This window comes from Lates calcarifer, linkage group LG8 (assembly GCF_001640805.2).
Source record: "Lates calcarifer isolate ASB-BC8 linkage group LG8, TLL_Latcal_v3, whole genome shotgun sequence".
NCBI lineage: Eukaryota > Metazoa > Chordata > Actinopteri > Centropomidae > Lates > Lates calcarifer.
Window position 1 is genome coordinate 4953951 of NC_066840.1, and position 22522 is coordinate 4976472.

Sequence of the window (22522 nt, forward strand, 5' to 3'; positions counted from 1 at the left end):
CTGTCAGTGATTCATGGATGCAGCCACTTGTGTTACTTCATGCCACTGGTGACAAAGGAATGAAGTTTGATGGTGAACTGCCAACGTTTCTACCAGACTGGTAAGACAAACAGCTGTTAATGCTAACACTGACTATGTAACAATAGCAAAACTTACATGGTACATGCATTTACCATGCATGTACCATGTAACCATGTATTACTGCAGTCTACTGACACAGTTACTTGGCTGTATGAAACATGAAAAACCACTGTAATGGTTCTTTAATCCCCAAGTTCATTCAGACAAATGCTAAACTTCCTATTTGTGGTGAAATAATCAGGTGTTTTCTAATTTCGGTTGATCTCCCGTGACTCTTCAGCGAGACAAAATTAGCCTTTAGGGAAGCGATGCGTCTGTCCCCTCAATGACACCACTGAGCTAAGACTGTCTCTGCAAGATTACATTCAAACACTCACACACACAGACACACGCACATGACCTTGTCACAGCGTTAAACAATACCCTGCCATAGCAGCTTTAATCCCATATACTGGAACCAGACTCAGAGCCATAAACACAGTGTAAAATCATCCATGGCAACTGGAACTGCAGTCTTAAATAAACCCACACAGGCCTTATTTAATTTGGGATAAGGATCTTACAGAGAGAAAGAGAGAGAGGGAGAGAGAGAGAGCAATTTCCCCTAAGTCAGCGATTCATGGATGCAGCCACGCCCTCGTGCTGCAGAGTAAGTGAGGTCAACCTGTGTGTTAATAAATGATGGGTTCTGAGTGGAAACTTGGTCACCGCAGGGATTTGGGGTGTGAGAGTGAAAAGTTCAGCAGATATACAGGAGCAAAAGCACGTCCAGCTCTGTAACTCCGGCAGAAAAAGGCCTTCATATTTCATGAGCCCTTCTCCATGACTTCACATGTGGGCTACGAACAAGCTTGACGGTTTTATTGCAGTGGAAACCGCACATAACGGGTCACCGCTGCTGAAGGAGTGAGAGACGAGTTTCAGCGTGACGTGCCGGGAGCATCTGTCTGACTGCCGCCCAAAAAAATACAAGCTCATTCACCTCGCTTCCTCTCCTTCCCCTCTTTTATTTCTTTCCCTCAATTCAGTTTGGTCCAAGGAGCTGCTTGTGATTTCTTGCTGGAATGAAAAAATGTCCTTCCTCCATGTCCTGCGTGTTTTTCTGAGGGACAGTGTTTGACCATGACATTAGCACTACATCACAAAATTCTGCCTCCTGGGACCACTGTATTGTCACATGGCTGTGGGGGGAAAAACAAAACAAAACAAAATGCAGAGATTCGACAAAACAGTTGAACGTGGGTCAATTTTCATCTGGAGGTGGATTTCTTTGGGCAATAAATACTTATGACAGCACATTTAAGGGGTCACATTAGCTTTCGGCCCCAAAAAAAAAAAACTCTCCCGCACTGAGGACTGTAGAAGGTGATGTAACAGGTTTAATTTGGATAAAAGATAAATATTGAGCAGTTTAAAAATGAACATAAAAGCGACTGCCAAATGAGTAAATGTAATGCAATGAGCAGTGTGGCATTGTGACGCTGCAGTTTTAAGTATAGTTTGTGGGAGTGTAAAATTGTACCAAATAGGGTGATGACACATGGTTAGAATATTCATGGCTCCATTTCCAAACACAATGCATCACTGTTACTTTTGACTGTGCAAGTCAAAGAGTGACATCAGTAAATTATTTTCATGCAGGAAGTTAATCATCTCAGCCAGGAAGGGACTGTAATGCTCATACCATCACGTATACATCAGTCGTGCATACTCCAATTAATGTAAGACACATGACTATTGATATTCAAGTCTTTCATAATGTTTAAAATTAGGTTTGTTTCTCCTGCCATCAACAAACGTGGCCTCTTCTTTTGGCCATGCATCTCTGTCACAGCCCTGTAAATGTTGTCTAGTTGGTCTGTGTATAATGCACTGAGCATAAACAAACTGTGTGCCTCAAAGTGCCAAAAAACCCCAGCTGACATGCATATTATGAATGTGCTGTATACATTTCTAAAGAATGCTCCTAAAACCCAAACAATCAGAAAAGGCTAGATTCAGAATAAGGAATATCCAACCAGAATATGGTAATTAGTGCAGATGTAAACACAATGACTGTGGACTCTTGCATTTTTAAACACTATTTTCAGTATGACAGCCTCTTACTAAGTGTGTATGTGTGTTAGTGTACTCGACTCACCAGGGCACTGAGGCGGCTGCGTGCGTTCACAGCGTGCTTTAGGGCCAGTTTGATCATTGAAGGCAGTCTAAGAACAACAGCCTCCATGTCCTGCTCTCCCCTCATGGAACCAGCCAGCTTCCCCAGTCCGTCTACGTAGCTCCTCCAGTGAGGCTGCACCTCAGCTGCACCCCCAAGGCAGCCGTGCATCACAGCCTGACAGAAGCCTCTGCAGGCCGGCGGCCCCAGCATGCCCTGGCAGTGCGGGCAATACCACAGCCTCAGCAGGGCCCGGCTACAGTCCCGGCCTGGCCGCAGGTGGTCTGTTGTGTTGACAACCTCGATGCCCAGGTTCAGCGCCTGCAGGAATACTCGGGTGGCCAGGAGGGAGCGAGACAGACGGGTCATCATCAGTTTGGGATAAGGGCCAAATGCTCCTGAGTCCTTCCAGGCTCCTCTTACACACTCCTCAGACGCAGAGGATACGCTGCCCCCCAGAAGGCGGCGGTATGTGAGGGGGAAGAGGCGGCCATAGAGCACCGTCACCATGTGCTCCACTGCAGAGTCTGAGCCAAGGATGTAGAGCGACATGTCCAGGAAGAGCTGCCCCACCAAGCTCTGGGCCCCGGCTCCGAGACCTGGAAACTCTGACTTCAGCATGGCCAGGGTGGAATTACGGCCGTGGCGCAGCACCAGGTCAAAGGCCTCTGCAAGAAAGAAACAAAACAATAGATGAAGAGTCAGATGAGGTGAAAATTAGGCCACCTTTTGAAATCTGTTGCGTTCAACAGGTGATAATATGCCTCAGTTATCATAAAAACTACAACAAGCTGTCAAAAAATAGGCAGCAATTTAGCTCCAGAACATGAAAACACTCAAATAGATGCAATTCCCCCAAAACAAGCATCTGATCCTTAACGATCACAGTCTGAGAAAACTTCCCACGCACAGCTTCTCCAACTTCCCTTCACCCAGTTTTCCTTGATCTGTTTTCTCTAATGGGACTGCTCATGCATGCACAGGACAAACACACACACACACACACAAATACACACAAGATTGCAATAATAGACGATGACTTGAAATATAAAGAGAGCAAAGCTTCTGCAACAGATGAAAAGCAAGATTTGGGGGCTGACCTTTCAATACTACAAAAGAGCAAACTAGAAAAGAGCTCACTGAATCTTTAAAAAAAAAAAAAAGTCCCTTTAAAAGAGAGTATTAATCTCAATATATTAGTCAACTGGGGGAGGCATGGCCATGAGGATGTCTTCAGGGGAAAAAGCACACTGAACATGAAGGAGGGAGGGGTGCGTGGCCGATGTGAGGAGGGAAAATAATCAGTGGTGTTTCAAGGCACAAAGTGAAGTCTTATCAACAAGGTGGCACAAGAAGCGAGAGCTCTATCATCGACCCGGTAGCAAAATAAGTGAGGACCCAACAACAGAGGGGGATTTAAAGCTCCATTACTGAACTTAGCAGGGGAGCTGAGAGTCAGTGAAATGAAGCTTTGGACAGGAGAATGGCTAGGGATGCTGAAATCCCATTTATACTGAAGCTAGTCCACTACATCACATTGCTGCTTTGTGAGAGTGGGGGCGTGGGGGAAGGCACTGGTTTAGGGGACATTAGAGGAAGTGACTGTTTTTTGTGCTACAGCGGCTCGCCATTTCATCTTTGTTATTTGATTTTTTTCCTTGCTTGGATAGTTTAATTTCTTTCTTTTCATGCTTCTCTGAGGTCAAATGAAGCTTGTCAGCCTACACAGACTCTGGGTCCTTGGACAGCACTGAGAAACGATGTGACAGCCCTGTCTCTTCTGTGTAGGACATAAAATGTGTTATTCTCTGTGTAATTTCAGGCACATAAGGAGGTCTATATGAGAAAATGACAATATCTGAGCAAAGGAAATGAACATCACTCCCTCTGCTCTGCTCTGCCGCTAGTGTACATTTCAACTGTGTAACCTCTGAAAGAAGAATTAACACAGTCTTCTTTTCATTACTCAAATTAAAAGCTAAATTCACAAGAAACAGTACTGTAGCCCCGACATCTTTGTCTTTTACAGTAGATCTCTGAAGGTGTTTTTCTGTGTGAAGAGCTTCTGCTTGTCCCTCCACTTAATTTTTAAGTCGAAAAAGACGGAAACGTGCTAACAGCAACATATATGTTCACAAACAGAAAAAATACGCTCCACCTGACGAGCAAGACTCTTTGTATTAGCTGCGAGTCAGTATTGTAGTATCAGGTATCCTCTCTTGAGTCTGTTCACAGCTTGGTACTGTTAAAAGTATGCCAAATCAGTCCCTATTTCACCTAACTAATTGATACACAGTCAGATATCACCAGATAACTTTGAGGAAACTGTAATAATATGACGATTCTAAGGCAAGTTGTGAAGCTGTTGTAGTTGTTGTTGTTTTTGGTTTGTTTCTTTGTTTTTCTTATGGCTGATTTCTAATCAGATTTATGGATGTTTATTCACAGTGGACAATGACCTCTTCCTCAGGAAGTGTAAACCTCACTAAATGATAACAGTATGTGTTTCATGTATGTTAATATTTAACAGAGTTAAGACTAAACATTCACTCAGATTCACCTCATGCAGTGTTTTTTGTTTTTTTTTATTTCCCCTTCAGATCTCCAAAGTCCTCTTATGGAGGTTTTGGCTTATTCTCTTTTGGCTCAGTCCTGCTGAATGTTCATGTGTATTCATGTCAATACACAGATTTGTACATGGACAAATTCAAACTAACTCTGGTGCTGTGATTGGAGGTGAAGGCACATCCATAAGAGTTGAAACCAAATGAAAAATTTGAAATTATTTTAAAAGTGTATAACTCCAATTCATGAATTTACAGATTGAAGAATAAAAAATATCAAAACAGTAATTATCTGGCAAACTTTGTGATCATTGAAAGTCTTAGCTGACACACAAATGCAACACAGACAGTGTACACTGTTGGTGTTAACATCTGTAAATTTGGTATAGTTACTGTTTGGGGTGAATAAATACAAACTATAAAAAAAACTCCACAGTTTAAATTGATGCAAATTACACAATTTGTTAACGTTATGAAAACAAATGAGGGGTGATTGATAAATTTGTGACCTAAAGTTGAAGGAGATGAGTGAAACAGCTCGCCTCACATGCACATGCAGTTCAACTCTTAGTTAAGTTAATAACTTTTGTGGTATTTCTATTTCAAGTAATTGAAAATTGCAAGTCAGCACTGTCTGAGGTCCAAAAAATCTGCACTCCACATCTCCAAACTACAAAGCAACCTATATATAAAAAGACGTTGTGTGCTGCTGTGGCCGTGTGTCTGGATTTGATTTTGAAGCTAAAACAGTTGCATTTTACATTTACTGTCAAGATAATCTTTACTGTAATTATCACATGTGACCGCAGTGGCTGTTGTTCAGCAGAAGTTACATAGTGTTGCTTTAAGCGAGTCATTTCTCCTCACACTACCTCAGTTGTAAACAGTAGCACTGTGGTTGCACGTTTGAGTGTGTGTGTGTGTGTGTGTGTGTGTGAAAATGAAACAGGGTGGGGAAACAGCATGCATGCTCAGTGAAACAGTTTGTGAGTGAAAAAAGGTTAAGAAAAACATTTGAGGATGTTTGGGTGAGTGTGAGCGGATGCTCGAGAGCAGTGCACGTCTGTTTAGATTTTCAGGCTACGGCTGTCCTGCTGCGTCTGCGGAGCACTTCCCTCTGTGATCAATGAGCAGGCAGATGTGCAGATTGCTAGCCGAGACAAGGAGACAGAATGAGAGGCGGGAAGACGCCCTCACACAGACTCACAGAAAAACACACACACATACATAGAAATCTCTTCTATTCCTGGTAAGATACAAGCAGTGGCCTCTTGTATTTGGTTACTCATTGAAAATTGAAGGGAGTGAGAAAATGTACATCCACCTCAAAGCTATCCTCCCCTGGTTTTCTCAGTTTCTATGAAAGCCTCTTACATCAAACCCTGTAATTCAGCTGCTACCTGTAGTATCTCTTACACCACAAAGGGGAGAGCCACTTTGTAATGGTAAAGAGAAAGACTAGAGGGCTCTTCATAAATGCAATTCAATGGCTCTAAGTACCCGGGGTCACGGTAAGAACCACTGCAAGCCCATTTCCTGTGCACGCTGCTCACTCTCTTTCATCAGTGAAAGCCTGTGTAGGATCAGGTATCCTCTAATGGAGGGGAGAGGGGCTGTATGTCAGAGACCTGTGACATCCTGGATACAACTGTAGGAGGTCAAGAGCACGCATTACCAGAGCAGGAGCCCACAGACACATATTGGGTCACACTTAAAATTAGCAGTAGCATTTATTTTGTCAGTGTCACAGATGGAGGCAGAAGGCTGGCTGCTGGAAAACTGTTCCTCCTCTGAGACTGAAGGCTCTTTACAGACAGATCGGTGGTACATGGCTAAGGGAAATGGCTCCGCCTCTCCTCTTTTACCTCTGTCCACCTATTCACCAGAGAGATAATGTTTAAGGATTTTGGGTCTCTCCACTTTGCTGGGCATTAAAATATGGATATCAGATCCATTAAATGAAGTCAAGTCTTCAACACTTGCACAGAGCATTTTGTTACTGTGGATATTGTAAATCTGCAGTCATATATTGGGAGTACTTTATCATCATATCTACTTTCTCTGCATATCGTATCATTAATCAAAGACACCAATTAAACTGTGATCAGTGGCTGCAGACTTCAGGTTATCTAAAGTGTAAAAGAAATCTAATAAATCTGTGTCACAGTGGGGTCACTTATTTCTGACATCCTTAAGCTCTAAGTGACTCCAGCTCTGGCATCAAACAGGCTTTTCATATAATCTATGAATGGCCTGTCAAATGAGCATATTTGATGTTCATGAGGCCATCAGTCTGGGTGTTACATAAGTCAATTCTGCGGCTCATAACACACCAGACTGACTGACTGACCGCTGACTGTGGTTGACACGCTGCGAAAGCAGACATGCACGTTCATCAATCAGAAGCCCATTATCCCCAGGAGAGGAAAACATCAATAAATTACTCCAGCCAATGAGACTAATCCATTTGGCTGATGGAGTGTCACCTCTAGCCGCCATGGAGACGGATGGAGGAGCCGCTGCCACCTGGTCCTGGTGACAAAACAGTACCTGTCCAGGACACAGAGAGAGGACTGGCAGGAGAACTGGTGAGCCATTTACAAAGACACATGCCAGCACATTGTGTGTCAGGTGGAAACCTTGTATCTCCAAAGACTTTTTAAAGGGGACTTTATGAAGCCAACAGTGGTCAAAATGTCTTATCATGTGACTTCAGCTGCAGTTAAAACCTACAAATCATCAACACTGGAGTTCAAATTCTCTTCAAATTTTTTGAAGAGAATATGCAGACGTGCAGAGGCTGACACACACACACAGCCCTCCCAGCAGCCTTTACATTCAGTTATGATTTTATGAGCCTGCAACAACAAAAGCAGCATCTGTTCATTGACTGTAAACAATATGTTGTTTTTCCAGACACATTTCACTCAGCCCCCACAAAGCAACCTGTCCCAGGTAACCTGAGATCCGCTCCACCTGACGAGCTACTCTTGCGGGACCAGCGTGTGTCTGCGTCCCGGTGCCCGGGGCTTACGGGACGGCGGCGGCAAGGGCAGGGCGGGGTGGGCTGATTCCAGGAACAAAGCAGACAGGATGCTGGTAAGGCCCAGATAGCATCACCAGCAGACCATGAGGGCCAATGGACAGCGGGGCAGAAATGAGACATGTATTAGGTTACTCCATCTGTTAGTGAGCACCTCATTGCACACACAGACACACACATGCACGCACACAGACGAACACAATGCAATCACACAGCGCACAGCAGTAGCCAGGTGGTGATAGTGTGGGCGAACATTTGGCAAACCATAGTGGGAGGGCAAGGTGTGAGTCAGGTGTAAGGACTAGAGCTACACACACATACACACACACACACACACATACTAGCAGATTTTTCTTTTCATTCATTTATCTGCCACCCCAGGAGCTTCTGGAAAATGTTCCCCCACAGCTAGATGAAATAAGGAACAATGGAAATTCATCTGCTGTTCTTATTACCTGTAGTCCACTATCCATAAACAAATTAAGTGAAAAGGGCTTTTCTCAGTCTCACACAGAGAGTCAGTCACTCTGATCCATCTACATCTGATCAATATCTACACTTCTGTTTAAAAATGTGTTTTGATTCCTTTCTAAATCTTATGACAGACCTGAACTCACCAACAGCTGAGAGCTGGGAACCTGGCAACATCTGTGTAACACAGTCCAACAGTTCAGCCAGTTGATCTAAACCACTTTCAGGATAAAATAAGTGAGCACTCCCAGAATGATGGTAACTCTCCCTAATTGTAGTGTAAAACTGTGTGCACACTCACTTACGACAAGTAGTTGTAAGTTAAAGGTCAAAATGAAAGCAAAAGGCTGATCTGTGAAATGTGATTAATGTTAAAATTAAACAGGCTAACTTTGTGCCATGTTTGGTTAACTCTGTATCATAGACCCCCACTGCTTTACAAAAACTATACAAGACACATCAAAGAGCCACACAGTGGCCCTGGGGGACCTTTCCACATATGTGGGCACTGCACTTCATTTTGAGTATGCTGTAAATACATTCAATACATTCAAATGTGTATTCATATTTGTTTAAAAAAAATAGTGCCAAGCTGTTTGGGGAAATTACTGCTATAGCTTAAGCTATAACCTATATACATTTGCATCAAAGTGTTTTTAGTATGTAGAGACAAATTAAAGCATTGTTTTGATCTTTTCATGGTATGAAAAATATAGAATCTGTCAACATACTGACTACAGTGTTATATTTATCATGAAGACTTGTGGCCAAAACTATGAAAATAAGACTCAAATTGTAATAAACTGGAACTGTCCTTTAAATTCCTAAAAATAATTGCAAAGTAATTTGCAAAAAAAAAACTCTGAATAAGCATTTTTTCATGAAGGAACATCATTGATTCACTTTGAACGGTTGGCTCAACCTCATCACAGAGCTTGAATAAAAAACTCAAAATCTAAAAAAATCATGTGAATATCCATATACTGAAAAATCACCCCATATGAAAATAGGCCCAAGGACAATAAACCACAACCAATTTTACACCCATCTTCTCATATTTTAATAAAAGACAGGAAGTACTGCACATGCACACAGACCAATACTGCTGCTCCTAGCTGATACAGAATATGCCAGGCTGCTTCCTCTGCCTCCATATTTCTGTCTTTCACCATTGACTCCATTGATCTCTGGCACTGCGGTCCTTGCAGAGGTCAAAGTTGAGTCGTGATCTGCCTCAAACCGGCAAACAGGCGCTGTCAGAGGACACGGTGTACAGCGGAATAGAGGACACAGGGAGGTGGGAAGGACATGAGGGCAAAAGTGAACTGGAAAAACACAGCAGAGAGCTGGAGGGGAGGAGGAGGAGGGTTAGTGAATAGTGCCAGAACGTGTGGAGAGAAACATTCAGTGAGGCAGGCTTTGAAGCTGCATTCAAAGGCAGCTGGAGTCAAGCAATGCCAGAGCTGTGAGACACATCGCACACCTCTCGCCAAAACTCAGCCACGGGTGAGATAGAGCCGACACTCCAATCAAACGCTCGCCTGGTCGACAAAATCCACATACAGTAGATACGTCTTCGGACTCAGAGGAATCCTACCACTCAGGAAAGTGATACTTGAGTGAAAGGCTATTCCAATAATGGATTCATTTCCAGCACACAGACCGAGACAGAGAGACAGGACACACAAACACAGACCACTGCACATACGCACAAACACACCCACAGCTCTTGTTGCTCTCCAGGGTTGTGATTTGAGGATGTGGATATGAAGCCCGCAGCCCATCCAGAGTGGAGCGGAGATGAGAGAGGTCATGACTAACACAGCTTGAGTACTCCACTCCAAATCAAGCATCCAGGCTCTATTAATCCAATATGCATCTCTAAGTAGATCCTGTGGTTTAAGATGAATACACTCCCACTCATTCACCCTCGGTCTATCTTTCATGCTTGCATCGCATCACGCCCATGCATCGGCTTAATTCTGCACAGCCTCGCTTTCAAACAGAAACAAATTCTATAGAAGAAATATTTGCATTGCCATTTTATAAAGTGCTTAAATAGTAACGAAAGTGAGATTCTCTGCTTTTTGAAGTCAGGCTTATGAGACATAAAAGAGCAATGGACTGAACTGAAGTGAACTTATAAAAGAAAAGCAGCGAGGGGATACTGAGTGTTTTTGAAGTTCTTGAAACAGATGGGTGCACAGTGTGGGATGGAGAGAGAGACAAGGAGTGTGAGAGATGGAAAGAGAGAGCGATGGAGTGAAACAGTGTGGGTACAGGAGGGATAGCTGGACGGCTGCTGCCTTAATTGTGGATATGAAGCTGTAGAGTTGTTACAAGACAAAAAACTCTGAGTGGATTAAAAACTGTATTAACGCTGTCATGTCAGATTTTCCTCGACTGTATCTGACCTGAGTTGTTTTAGGCAATGTGACCTCAGCATATTAAAGGTTAATATAAAGACATTACATTACATTACACTCATTAAATTACACTCTATCCTCTTGATGTGCATAAAGTGTGTGTGTTCCAAAAAAAAAAAAAGAACAAATGAGATGAGAACAAATTTTAATTAATACAAGCTGCATTTAATAAAAGCTTATACAGGCTAGTCTTATGGAAAGGTGCAAGACACTCAAACCGTTGTTTCGAGTTTTGTGTCTCTTTGTAGCTATTTCATTGACTTTGCAACAAACATCATGGGCCCATGTGCCCTACGACCCCTTAGGCCTGTGCCCAGTAGGCCCACTCAGTAATCCTTCCAATCCTTCCTTCCATTGTTAAATATAATGGCTCTTATGCCATTTTCTTGCTATGTAATGATACAGTATGTGAGATGTACAGTGATATACTGCCACATACTGTATTTACTCTGTTATATTGGAAGACTGCTTGAAGATGACTTATTCTCATCCTTTTATGAGACCAAATGGACTGTGTGTGTGTGTGTGTGTGTGTGTGTGTGTGTGTGTGTGTGTGTGTGAAAGAGTGTGTGATTGTGTTTGTAATTGACTCCCTGAACCCCTGAGCGTTGAAGGACATCAATGACAGTTTCATTACAGAGCTGCAGAGCACAGAGTCAGGCCCTCAGTGTTTACGGTATCTCCTCCTCGCAACGAATGCAACTCAAAAACATTGAATCAGTGTGCGTTGTGTTTGTTGGACCAGAGATCATTAACGCAGAACAAAGGATTCAACATAAACAAACCATTCGCAGCAGGAGTATTTTCACTTCAGGCTTAAATTTAAGAGACACAGGAGGGCCTCAGGGAGAAGTAACATGCCAAGAGGCTTTTATGTGGGACATGAAAATGTGGAGCTTTTTACCAGCAGGAGTTTAAAAAAGTGATGGAGAAAGAAAGGTGCTAGCTGGGCTTTTTTTCAGCTGTCAGAAAGTAACCTTAACAGGTCTTAAAATATAAGAAGGGAGAAACATGCTGGATCCTGCTGCTCAGCAACAGGCTGCAAACTGCAGCTCACAGGTTATTGATATAGTTACTGAAGGGGAGGTATCAGGACTGAATGCACGGTCAGGAGGGCACAGAGGTCAGCTGACCGAGGAGGAAAAAGATCAGCAGGAAATAACTGTAAGAGCCAGAGGCTACCAAGAAGAGGGAACAGGAATGGATTTATGCTGATTTAACAACAGTGTTTGACAGACCGACTGAGAAACACTCACCAACACTGGGAAAGTTATCAGAGTAAAGATACTCTGCAGAGAGCTTTGATGTTTGCAAAAGAAAGGGAAGCAGCTGTCTCAGAAACAAAAGAAATGCTGGGGAATGGCAACAAGTCGAACAGTAAGTGCAGAGAAGGAGACAGCTCACAAAGCCAGACTTCAGAAGATGACAGAGAATGCATCAGTGTACTGCTGTTTTAAGTGTAAACTGGAAGAATCCAGCATCGCACTGACGACCACAGAGGATGCCAGGAGGAAATAAAGGAAGAGAATGAGCTAAGGCAGCATTTTGCAAGGTTCATTTAAAATTTATTGAATTCCCTCCGTCACATATTGCTCTTCATGAAGACGATGCACATTCAATCTCCACAGAGTTAAAATCATCCTCATTGCAACACATTTTTGGCACCATACCTGTACATATAAACCTCTTGTGTTGTAGCTGACAATCCATCTGCTCGATACTGCTGTCTTTCATCACCATATACAGCCTTGTAATGCAAAAGAAGGTACTGTAGAAAATTGATTTGTAGATATGACAGAATATAACAGGATAGAAGCTTAATTCAGATGTGCCAGACTGTAAGTAAATGTGACAAATATGACAAATTTGACACTGTTTAGTGTTTCTCAGCATCAGTGGAGCCACCAGCAATTACATGCATCAAAACTGAGTTTAAATGAAGTTTACAGGTGATAATGTATTCATCCAGGGTGCTAATTATAAACCGCAAACAAAGTTAGGGGATACTGTTCAGCTTTGTGCACTGGAAATTTGTCAGAGACTGAGAGAAAGTGAAAATAGATCAGGTTTGTCTGATAAGGACCAAAATCTGAACAACAACAACATGCAACAAGTGTTCTTCAGCCTCGTTCATCCTTCCCACACAGGCAGCTCAGGAGCAAGATGTCAGGCTTTTGTTACGCTGCTGCAGTGTGTGGAAGCAGAAGAGCTGGAGAGATGGGAACGACATCTGCCAACAGGTTTGTTTCAGGCATCACTACTTTCTCCCATGTTCCAAAGCTGACTACGACTTCACGTTCATGTTAGAGAACATTAGTGCCTGTTGAGTTTCCTACACAATAATGGGCTGATGTGAAGAATTACTTGTGTACTAAGGCAAAACAGATTTCAGTCAAGGCTGTGGTACAACACACTAAATGTACTGTCATCAAAGCAACCATACAGATGCTAATGATGTGACTCTGAAACTACCTTCTGCTACACCATCAACCTCTTTTGCTCTTCTTTTCTCACAGTTATGCAAAAGCCATGAGACCACAAAGATCCATTATTCAATTTCCAGTCCAGATCCCAACAGTTGTACATCTTCAACTCACAGCTCATCTATCTTATCACGTAGCAATTTACAACAGTCACATGAAACCAAATTTATATTTAAGTACAGTAATACTGTTTATAACAAAGATTCCAGAGAGTCATGAAGAGTTTTATAAACTTGATAAGAAATTGTGGTCACAGTGGGATTAATTAAGCTGAATCACTGACCACCTCAATGAAGGAACTCCAAAAAACCCAAAATGTCTCTTTGCCCAGAATTGGCTCCAGTTGCTCGTGGCATGTTGTTGGACATGATGAAACACAGTATTTATTTTCCATTACTGTTTTACTGTGCCAAGGCAAAATATTGATATGGCACCATACCCAGTAAATGAGTTCTACAATGCCCCTGGTGTTTCAACCTACAAGCATACCAGATGTCCTGAGATTTTGGGATCATGTTAGTTTATGAAACAAAAGAGAGAAACAATTAATCTTTCGGCCAAAGAGGAGGAGGAGGAATTCTGCTCAACGAGAGCGGCTGTTTAGAAAGAAATCACTTCACGCCCATAAACCCCTTTAATCTGGAAGCAAATAATTTCTTAGGCATGATGGCACAGTGGTTGGCAAATTATAATGAGCCAACAAATTTACACTGATGATGGAAGTAAAAGCATCTCTATGTTTTTAAAAACACACAAGCATGATTGGCACCAAATTCAATCAGTGAAACAACAGAGCAGCGATCCCCATGTTGTATTTTGACATCTGAAAAATGCATTCGGCTTAGTACCACTGTGTCGCACAAACATCATTTCCAACAACAAACATCAGAATCTGGTTAAAGCCGTTTAACAGGACATTCAAATGTGTTTCACTGCTACAATTTACCGCAACATTGCATCTCCTGAAAATTGTCATTACGGTGGGTTGCATAATCTCCTTTTTAAATTCAGTAAGGTGATGAAGGAATTCATTTGGAAAGACATCAGGGGTAAATGTTATTGTACAACTAAGGGCAGCAGAGAGGATGGGGATTAGAAAACATGCAGACCTCAGACAACAACACACAAAAACAGCAACAACACAGAGAGCTAAACTGAAACTGCACTCCTAAACAAAGCGGTCTTTTTGGACATACAAATACACTCATCCACTTTCTTTGTAAGAATCAAATTAGATGGTCGATATCAGTGTCACGTCTATGCAGAGTAGAAAACAGAATATTATTAGCCAACCTTTGCAACCAGGCTAGATTCAGGAGGAAACAGGTAGCCTGTCATCATCTCTATAGGTCCTGATCACAAGCTGCACTGCAAGATCTGTCCACATGTCCTTGCAAAATTGGTTGCTAGAGGCTTAGTGACATGGGGAATACTTATAAGTGTAGTTGGTGAGATTGTGTAGCTGGTGAGCGATTGACTAAATCCCAGCAAGCCAGCTGGGATTGCTCTCTGTGCTTCTTTGTGCTCTCTTTACTGAGCTGTGTACTCCCCCCGGTACTTTGTTCTGGGGAATACACATCAAATGTGTTTTACATGTGCACCAGTATTGTGGTTATGAACTGAAGAAACCAGGATGCTGTGGCATGTAAACGCCTTCACCATGTTTCTAAATGATTTTACAGCTACAAAGTATTGAGTCAGTAACACATGTAATGATGATCAACACACTGAAAGGGAAGGTCTGATTTGGAAATGCAGATCATGAAATGAGTTGTCACTCTCATTTTCCATCACTGGTGATCAGATGGAGAAGAAAAATCCATCAGAATAATAAATGCAGACAGTCAGAGTCCAAACTGTGTTCATTCTCTAGTGTGGAGGTAACTCAGTCAGTACAGAAATGAGGAATCAGGAAACCTGGGTACTGTTATGATCATGTAAACACAGATATGAATAATCACATTTCTCTGTGTTCCCTGTAAACACCATACTCTGAGTTTGATCAGACTAGGATAAGACTGACAACCAGGGCACTCTGCATGTGCATGTAAACATGTTCATTGTTTCATCCAGTCATTGAGCAGAACTGATGCTAAAAACTCTTTTAAATGTTGAAGCGACTGAGCCTTCAGGCTCATGTTGTACAGTTTTTCGTTGACAGCCAGGCATAGTGTCTTCCCGGAGTCTTGATGTCACCATGACATTGCCTGGCAAACAGCGAGGGCGCCGCAGATGATAAACTGCTGTTTGTCATGAAAAGCCACAAATTGTAATTTATACATTACTGTTCATGATTTAACAAATGAGAAACAACATGTTAACTGGTGAGCTGTATGGTGAAAAAGGCTGTTTCAGCTGCGTTTCTCAGGCATCTGATTGAACAGATGCATTGCTAGTTTAATCAATCCACCTGTCCACACAGGCCGCAATACAGCTTGTGTTTCACTCGCTGTACGTGCAAAAATGCAACCCAAAGTATATTTTTACACTTTATCTCTGAGTGCTGCCAACTACTTAACACCCAGATGTAAGTGATATTGATGTGCTCATCTAATTTTTGGAAAGAAAGTGAAGAAGTGTCTTGCCTAAAATGTTGAACTGTTCCTTTATAAAAACAAAACACAAAGCGTGATACATTTAACAGAGATGAATATAAGTTAAACAGAAAATGATAATAGTAAAATGGAAAATAAAATTTATTTCAGTGCCCAAAAAATTTAACTGAATTAAACTAATCTGTGTTTAGCACGTCAGAACCTTTGCCTTCAGGGTGCGAGCCTTGATCAGAGGTTACATCATCACTGCTGCTCTGCCACGCTCGCTGCTGTGTGCACTGTTGACATGATTATTACTGAGCATTATGTAAATAAGCATCCACCACTTCCTTCCACAGTTGTGCGACTTTGCACTGAGCACCACTTGATTTTTCCTCATTCGTCTGTCTTGGTTTTTTTTCCCTCTGCTTTGAGTTATGGGAGGGTCGTACAAAGGAGGAATCCCAGACAACTGCAATAATTACCTTCTCCTTTTCCACAGCTGGAAAAACAAACTTCTACCTCTTCTCCTTCTTCTTCTGCTGTCAGATCACTGCAATACAGTCGGGCCTCTTGTTTGCCTATACAGTTGAGTTTCTGAGCTGTTTATCGCCAAACAAGCATCTAATTATATGATGCTGCGAAATATATGGCATTCCTCAACCTGTGCTACTATAAATAGGTGGGAGTTAAGAAAGGGTATTGTACATGATGGGGGGGGCACTCTTGGAGCTCCTTTGTTGTTTGTGTGAGAGAGGAGATGAAAGACAAACGCCTACGCTGCCTGAATGGCTGAGACACACCTCACCTCCTCCTCCTCCTCACCCCCCATCCTCCTTCTCTTCTTCACTGCCTCCTCTCTTGCATCTCTCTCATCCCACAAGCAGAACAGGACTCCCTTGTTTGCCCTCGTCACACACACACACACACACACACAGACACACACTTGTTGAGGTTGATGCCAAGTGTTGCACTGTGTACGCCTCAGTCACCAGAACACAAATGAGACACACAGCGGCACAAATAGGGCTCACACTCACAAACAGCCTGACAAGTTCCTGGTTTGATCAAAGGCCAACACACACTCAGCCCGACACACACACCCATGGTGCACAGTTTGTCTTTCTCTCCTCTATCTGTCTTTACTTTCCTTTTTGTCTCCATTAATTAGAGCTGCTCTAACCTTCGGCGCTGCCCTCCCCACCGTCCCTCCCAACCCCCGGGCTTCATCCATCTACTGTGAAAAAGACATCTCCAGCAGAATAAAAAATGAATGTGACGACTGTTTTTTGGGGGGAAACAATGGGGAGAGTCCCAGCACTGCGCTACCTTAGGTTATTTATCTCCAGGTAAAGATGTGTCTCATCCCCTCCTTTTCCTCCCCCCACTTCCTAATCTTATACTCCCACAGCTCCGGCGCTCCTCTTCAGCCACCTCACTCCCCCGCACCTCTACTTCCTCCTCTTCCTCCTCCTCCTCTGAGAATCACCTCAGCAATCCATACATTACAACCTGCACCGCTGGAACCAGCCGAACAGCAACACTTTTAATTTTTAATCAGGGCCTGGGCCAGAGGGGACCTGGCTTTTTCCACTCCCCTTCTCCCACCACCTTTCTGTCACCTTCACTTCTACCCTCTCCCTCTCTCTTATTCTAACTCGCCCACGCACCCCATCCCTCGTGTCTCCCTTCCCAAAGTCACGGTGATGAATGGGTGAGCGCTGCCATCTCCGTGCCCACCAGCGAGAGGCAGAGGCCGGCTAACGCGGCTCAGACGCTCTCGGGGATCACAGGCAGGGAGGAGAGTAATTAATCCAGTAGGATGGGAGGCAGGGTTGCAGGACATACTGTGAGCTTCAGGTCACAGAGTGCGTGTGCGTGTGTGTGTGTGTGTGTGTGTGTGTGCATACTGGAGTACATTATTGGAAAGAGAGGATAGAAACTCCAGACAGAGTTTTGTATCTGCGTAGAACTAGGGGTGATGTGTTTCAGAGCACAAGGTTAGGTTGGTGTGTGTGCATGCACCTAAGTGTGTGTGTGTGTCTGCGAGTGTGTGTGTGTGTATGTGTGTGTCGGTAGATGAGCTCCTTAAATAAACACCACTAGGGTACAGACAGGAGCAGCCAGAGGCAGCACATACAAGACTGTCCTTGAACTCCAGGGTCAAACACACTAAAACAACCGCATATACACAGACACACACACACACCACATCCACAGTGAATTCAACATCAGTGAGGATGGAGAACGAGGCTGGGGAGAGCCTTTTTTAAATTGTGAAGGGGTTGTGAGCCATTATTTCAGCTCCTTTGTTTGAGTAAATTCATTGTCGGCACCGTTACTCAGAATAATCACTAAACTCTAATTGTCCGCAGGCGGCAGGGAGGACTAGGCTTCCAAATTAAATTCACCTTGATAAGAGAGTCTCCTAGACAACTACGAGGTAAATGAAAGATGTGTAAGAGTTGGATGTATAAACAGGTGTGTTCTCCATCAAAGCTCATGTTAATTGGGCCAATCCATTACCCACTTTGACATGCTTAATGTTTCGGGGGATGACCGATTAGTGCAACGTCTAGCGCCGTACACAGGCGCCTGGCTGGTTTCCTCTCGTCTGTGACGTCTAACCAGAGGCTACAGCTTCATGCATCATTAGTCTTGGCCTAGCCAGCATACCAATCACATGTCCCTATAGCCTAATAGGATAGCTGAGGGGAAATGGAGGAAATGGCTTCGATGCTGTAGAGCTGCTCTGAGTGTGCGGTCTCCCGGGTTTTTTGTGTGTGAGTATTAATGGACGAGGCCGGAGCAATTATGGCACAAATGAAGCTGGAAAGGAAATGTGTCAACCTTCCGGGATTCAACGGAACGCAGCCGAGAAATATTGGATTTTGCAGCAAACATGAAAAACACATGGAGGATGTGTGTGCACACAGAAGGGGTGGCGACGGGGGGCGGGGGTCACTGACAGTGCAGGCCTTTGTGGGAGGGGAAATTGTGCTCGGATGCCTTATGTCAAGCTTTTCATCTGTGTCTGGTACACAGTAGCCAGTAGATCAGTGGGTGAAAGGTGTAACACTTTTATTTCATGCTGAGAAAATGAAAAACCAGACTACCTTATGCAGCCGTGTACTGTGGCACAGCTGTGAAGTTGTACTTAGGTTGCACGTAGGTGCTTTGAGCTAAAGGCTAGCATGAGCTTACTATGGTAATGCTAACATGCTGAAATTTAGCAATGTCTTAGTTTAGCATGTGAACATGCTAACATTTGTGTAGTAGGTCTAAGTGTACGTGATGGGAATGTCACTAGTTTTGCAGATTTTTAAAAACTGAAATTCTGACCTGACAATGGTGCTAGATGAGTTAAGGAATCAACAAGGTCATTACATTTCATTATGAGGGGGACATGAATATCTATAGCTCATTTAATGGAAATCCATCAAGTAGTTGTTGGGACATTTCACTCAAATGCACAAACATGTAGTTCTAGGGCATAGTAGTGGTAGTTCTGGAAGAAAGGTCAGGGTATTACCAAGGATACGTCATCTGGGTACCATGAACATCTGTACAAAATTTCATAGTAATCCATCCAATAGTTGAGATTTTACAGAGTGGACCAACCAACGCCCCCATCCCTGGAGCCACAAACAGTCTGTTTTCACGGGTCATCTTAAAATGCTGCGTTAGTCAGCAGCGGGTTTCATCGAGCGATAAGAGCCCGCTGTCCTGAATACAGGTAGAAGTAGGTGTCATGCTGCAGCCCACATAACGTGACCCATTTTTTTCAGAAAGGAGGAGCAATCAGCAGCACAGCCGAGGGGTGCCAGAGATGGAGCACACACGCAGTCCCAGAGGACAGACAGCTATTACAGCACAGGAAATACAATCATCTACGAGCCTGGAGGGTAAATGTAAGATTTAGCAACAGTGCAGCAGAGGAGTTATATCCTTTTTAAGTCCAACCAGCAACCCCCTACTCGCTCTTAAATGTGTTTGAGCTGCTTGAAGATTTGATCAAAGATACTTGTCCACCTATTGAGGACAATTGTTGACGCACTGTCAAGTATCGTAGCTGTGAAAAGAATGAAATGAGGTTCTCTCCATGGTTTTATCCATCATGGGACGTTTTTGTTTTTCTTTTTTCATTGGAGATTTTTATGGAGCGTGTGCATAACATGCTGGTTTCCAGTAAAGTGAGATGAGGGAGTGAAATGGAGAGACTGGATGAAAGAGGAGAGCAAGAAGGGATGAGTGGAGATGAGAGGTCACAGCGGAGGGGAGAGCAGACTGACAGATATGGAAATTAAGTCAAGAGGGAGACAGAGATACGAACTTTTCCCTCACTTCCTCTTTGTATTTACCCTTCAAAAAAAAAAAAGAGCAAGTGAGGCCTAATAAAACATTTATCATTCCAGGAAAGCTCTTTAATGTCTTTGACATTAAAAGGCTGAAAGGAGGAAGAGAGAGATGAAAAGAGGGGAGAGAGAGGGAGGAAGATATATATTGTGGAGTGGATGGTGGTGAAAGGTGGAGGAGTGGCAGGGCTCGAGGAGGTAGAGGACAAGAAATCAGAAGCAAAGGTGTGAAAGGAAGTCAGTGAGAGTGCGGAAGTTAAAAGGGGTGAATTACACAGAGTCTGAAGATGAGAAGCAGCTCTGACAAAGAACTGATTAGACATGAGAAGACTTACATGAAAAGAGTTAGAGGAAAAATCCAGCCTAGAATATGATTCCCATGTTATTCTGTTTATGTGTGCTCAGATACACCACGCTTAATTTGTTAGAATGACGATGACGTTTCTGCAGGGAGCAGAGTGCTGAAAACATACAGGCCTATAGTAAGATGAGGTGTAGCCAAGATGAAGATTAATTTGACAAAACAATCTCACCATTTGGTTTGGCTGTTCTGGAGCTTTTAATCATACTTTATGATCATTTTTAGAGGAGGGAGTTTGTCCAGACGTCCAGTTTTAATACATTTTGATCACTTCTTACATTTGAATTTATCCATAACCCAACTCTTCAAGAGTATCATATTTGTAAAGCAATTTTAAAAAATCTTGCCTAAGGATGATGTAAGTTTTTTTATCACTACATAGCCATAGTTAGCAACAATAGCATTACGCGTTCAGCATCAAACTTCATTCCTTTAGAGAGCTGTCTCCAGTGGTAGAAAGAAACAGCAATTTTAACTCTTTTTTTTCCTATTTTTATCATTTCTACTTCTACTTAAGTTAGCATGCTCACTGCAGTGTCCAGTCTGCCCTCAGTCCAACATGAGAGGATGAAGAAGTAGCGCAGCTCAGAGGACGTATTCTAACCTCTTGTCAAGTAAGCGCAACAATGGCTGTTAATGGCAAACAGCTGTTAATGCTAACACTGTCTATGTAGCAATAGCAAAAACACCCCTACTTCTGTACCCTCTAATAAATACTGTATGTAGTTATGGAGGTTCAGTGCAAATATTGCACATCACTTTGTACAAAAGCATCTGTCAATGTAATATAATATTTCAGTACAGTTTATTTCTGCTTTTTCCAAGGTGAACAATGATTATGTTTTAGTCTAAAGTACAGTACGGTACTAAAAGAAAATAAAGCACAACAAAGGAGGTATAATGGATAAATGAAGACACATCAGACACAATGAAAATTAAGGTTATTATCTTGAGAGAATGTTCAAACAGTGTGATCATGTGTTCATGCGTTTCAAACATCTCTACAGTCTGGGTAGAAAACTCTCCAAGGACACAAGTATTGACATGGAGCTGCTGAATCTAATACACACCCAAGTTGTCTGGATTCAGTTACAGAAACTCAGGCTGATTGTTAGTGGAAGGTTTTTTTTCTTTGTTTGTATCTACAGAATCAGTGATAATTAGATCTGTTTCTCTACTTTATAGTTCTGAAAATGAGCTGTTCTGCTTCACAAAGAATAACTGCAAGAGCCTGAGATGATGGAAGAAATATTTGTGCATTCTGTTTTAGTGCTTGTTTGCTCTGAAATATGTGTCGGGAAGTGATGTGAGAAGGAAAGATAGCGAGTGACAGACAGACAGAAACAAAATGAATGGGAAAAATGAAAGCAAGGCGGACAAAGAAGCAGAACACAGACAGAGGAATTAATGAAAATGAAATGTGACAGTGCAAAAGACACATCATGGTTGCATTCAATCAAGCAAACAAATAAGACAAACAGGCTGAACACAAACACCAAAAGAGGAATTAGTCAACTGAGATTTGTCTTGGGCTTCATGATTAAGTGATAGATTGTGCATTTACAGCCATTAACGCTGATCATTAAGATGTTCCACATAAACATATCTCACCACAACACCAGAGAAGAAAGAATACAAGATGAATACCCAATCGCTTACTGTATGAGTACATACTGCATAAAGTAAAATAAAATGAGTTCCCAGGCACAGCAGTAAAAACGCTTTTTTTATACTTTAATACCATCATGATGAATTGTAATTAAAGATAATTAATGTTAACTTCTTTTAGCTCTGCTGCCTATAAATGATACAAACAGGCAAACTTACAGTATCACTCCTACACTATGTGTTATTCATTGCTAAAGAGATAACTGTAAACAATCAAAATCAATGTGTCACTTATGACAGGTGTTAGGTTAGGTTGTGGTGTGTGTCATGACTCATTAGCAGACTGAAGGCAGCACAATGATGGAAATGTTGGATGGAGTGTTTAAAACTGGGATAATTGGGCTTTTTTTTACACAATGTTTTATTGAACTTTGGAGT

At 42.6% G+C, this 22522-nt stretch overlaps 1 protein-coding gene across 1 annotated transcript in view; it reads right to left on the minus strand.

Annotated features, from left to right (window-relative positions):
* gpc3 (glypican 3) overlaps positions 1-22522 on the minus strand; it is a 95780-nt gene that overhangs the window by 38636 nt on the left and 34622 nt on the right. Inside the window, exon 3 of the mRNA XM_018669503.2 lies at positions 2222-2907. Coding sequence (XP_018525019.1) covers positions 2222-2907 — 686 coding nt within the window. The remainder of the gene's footprint in view (positions 1-2221; positions 2908-22522) is intronic.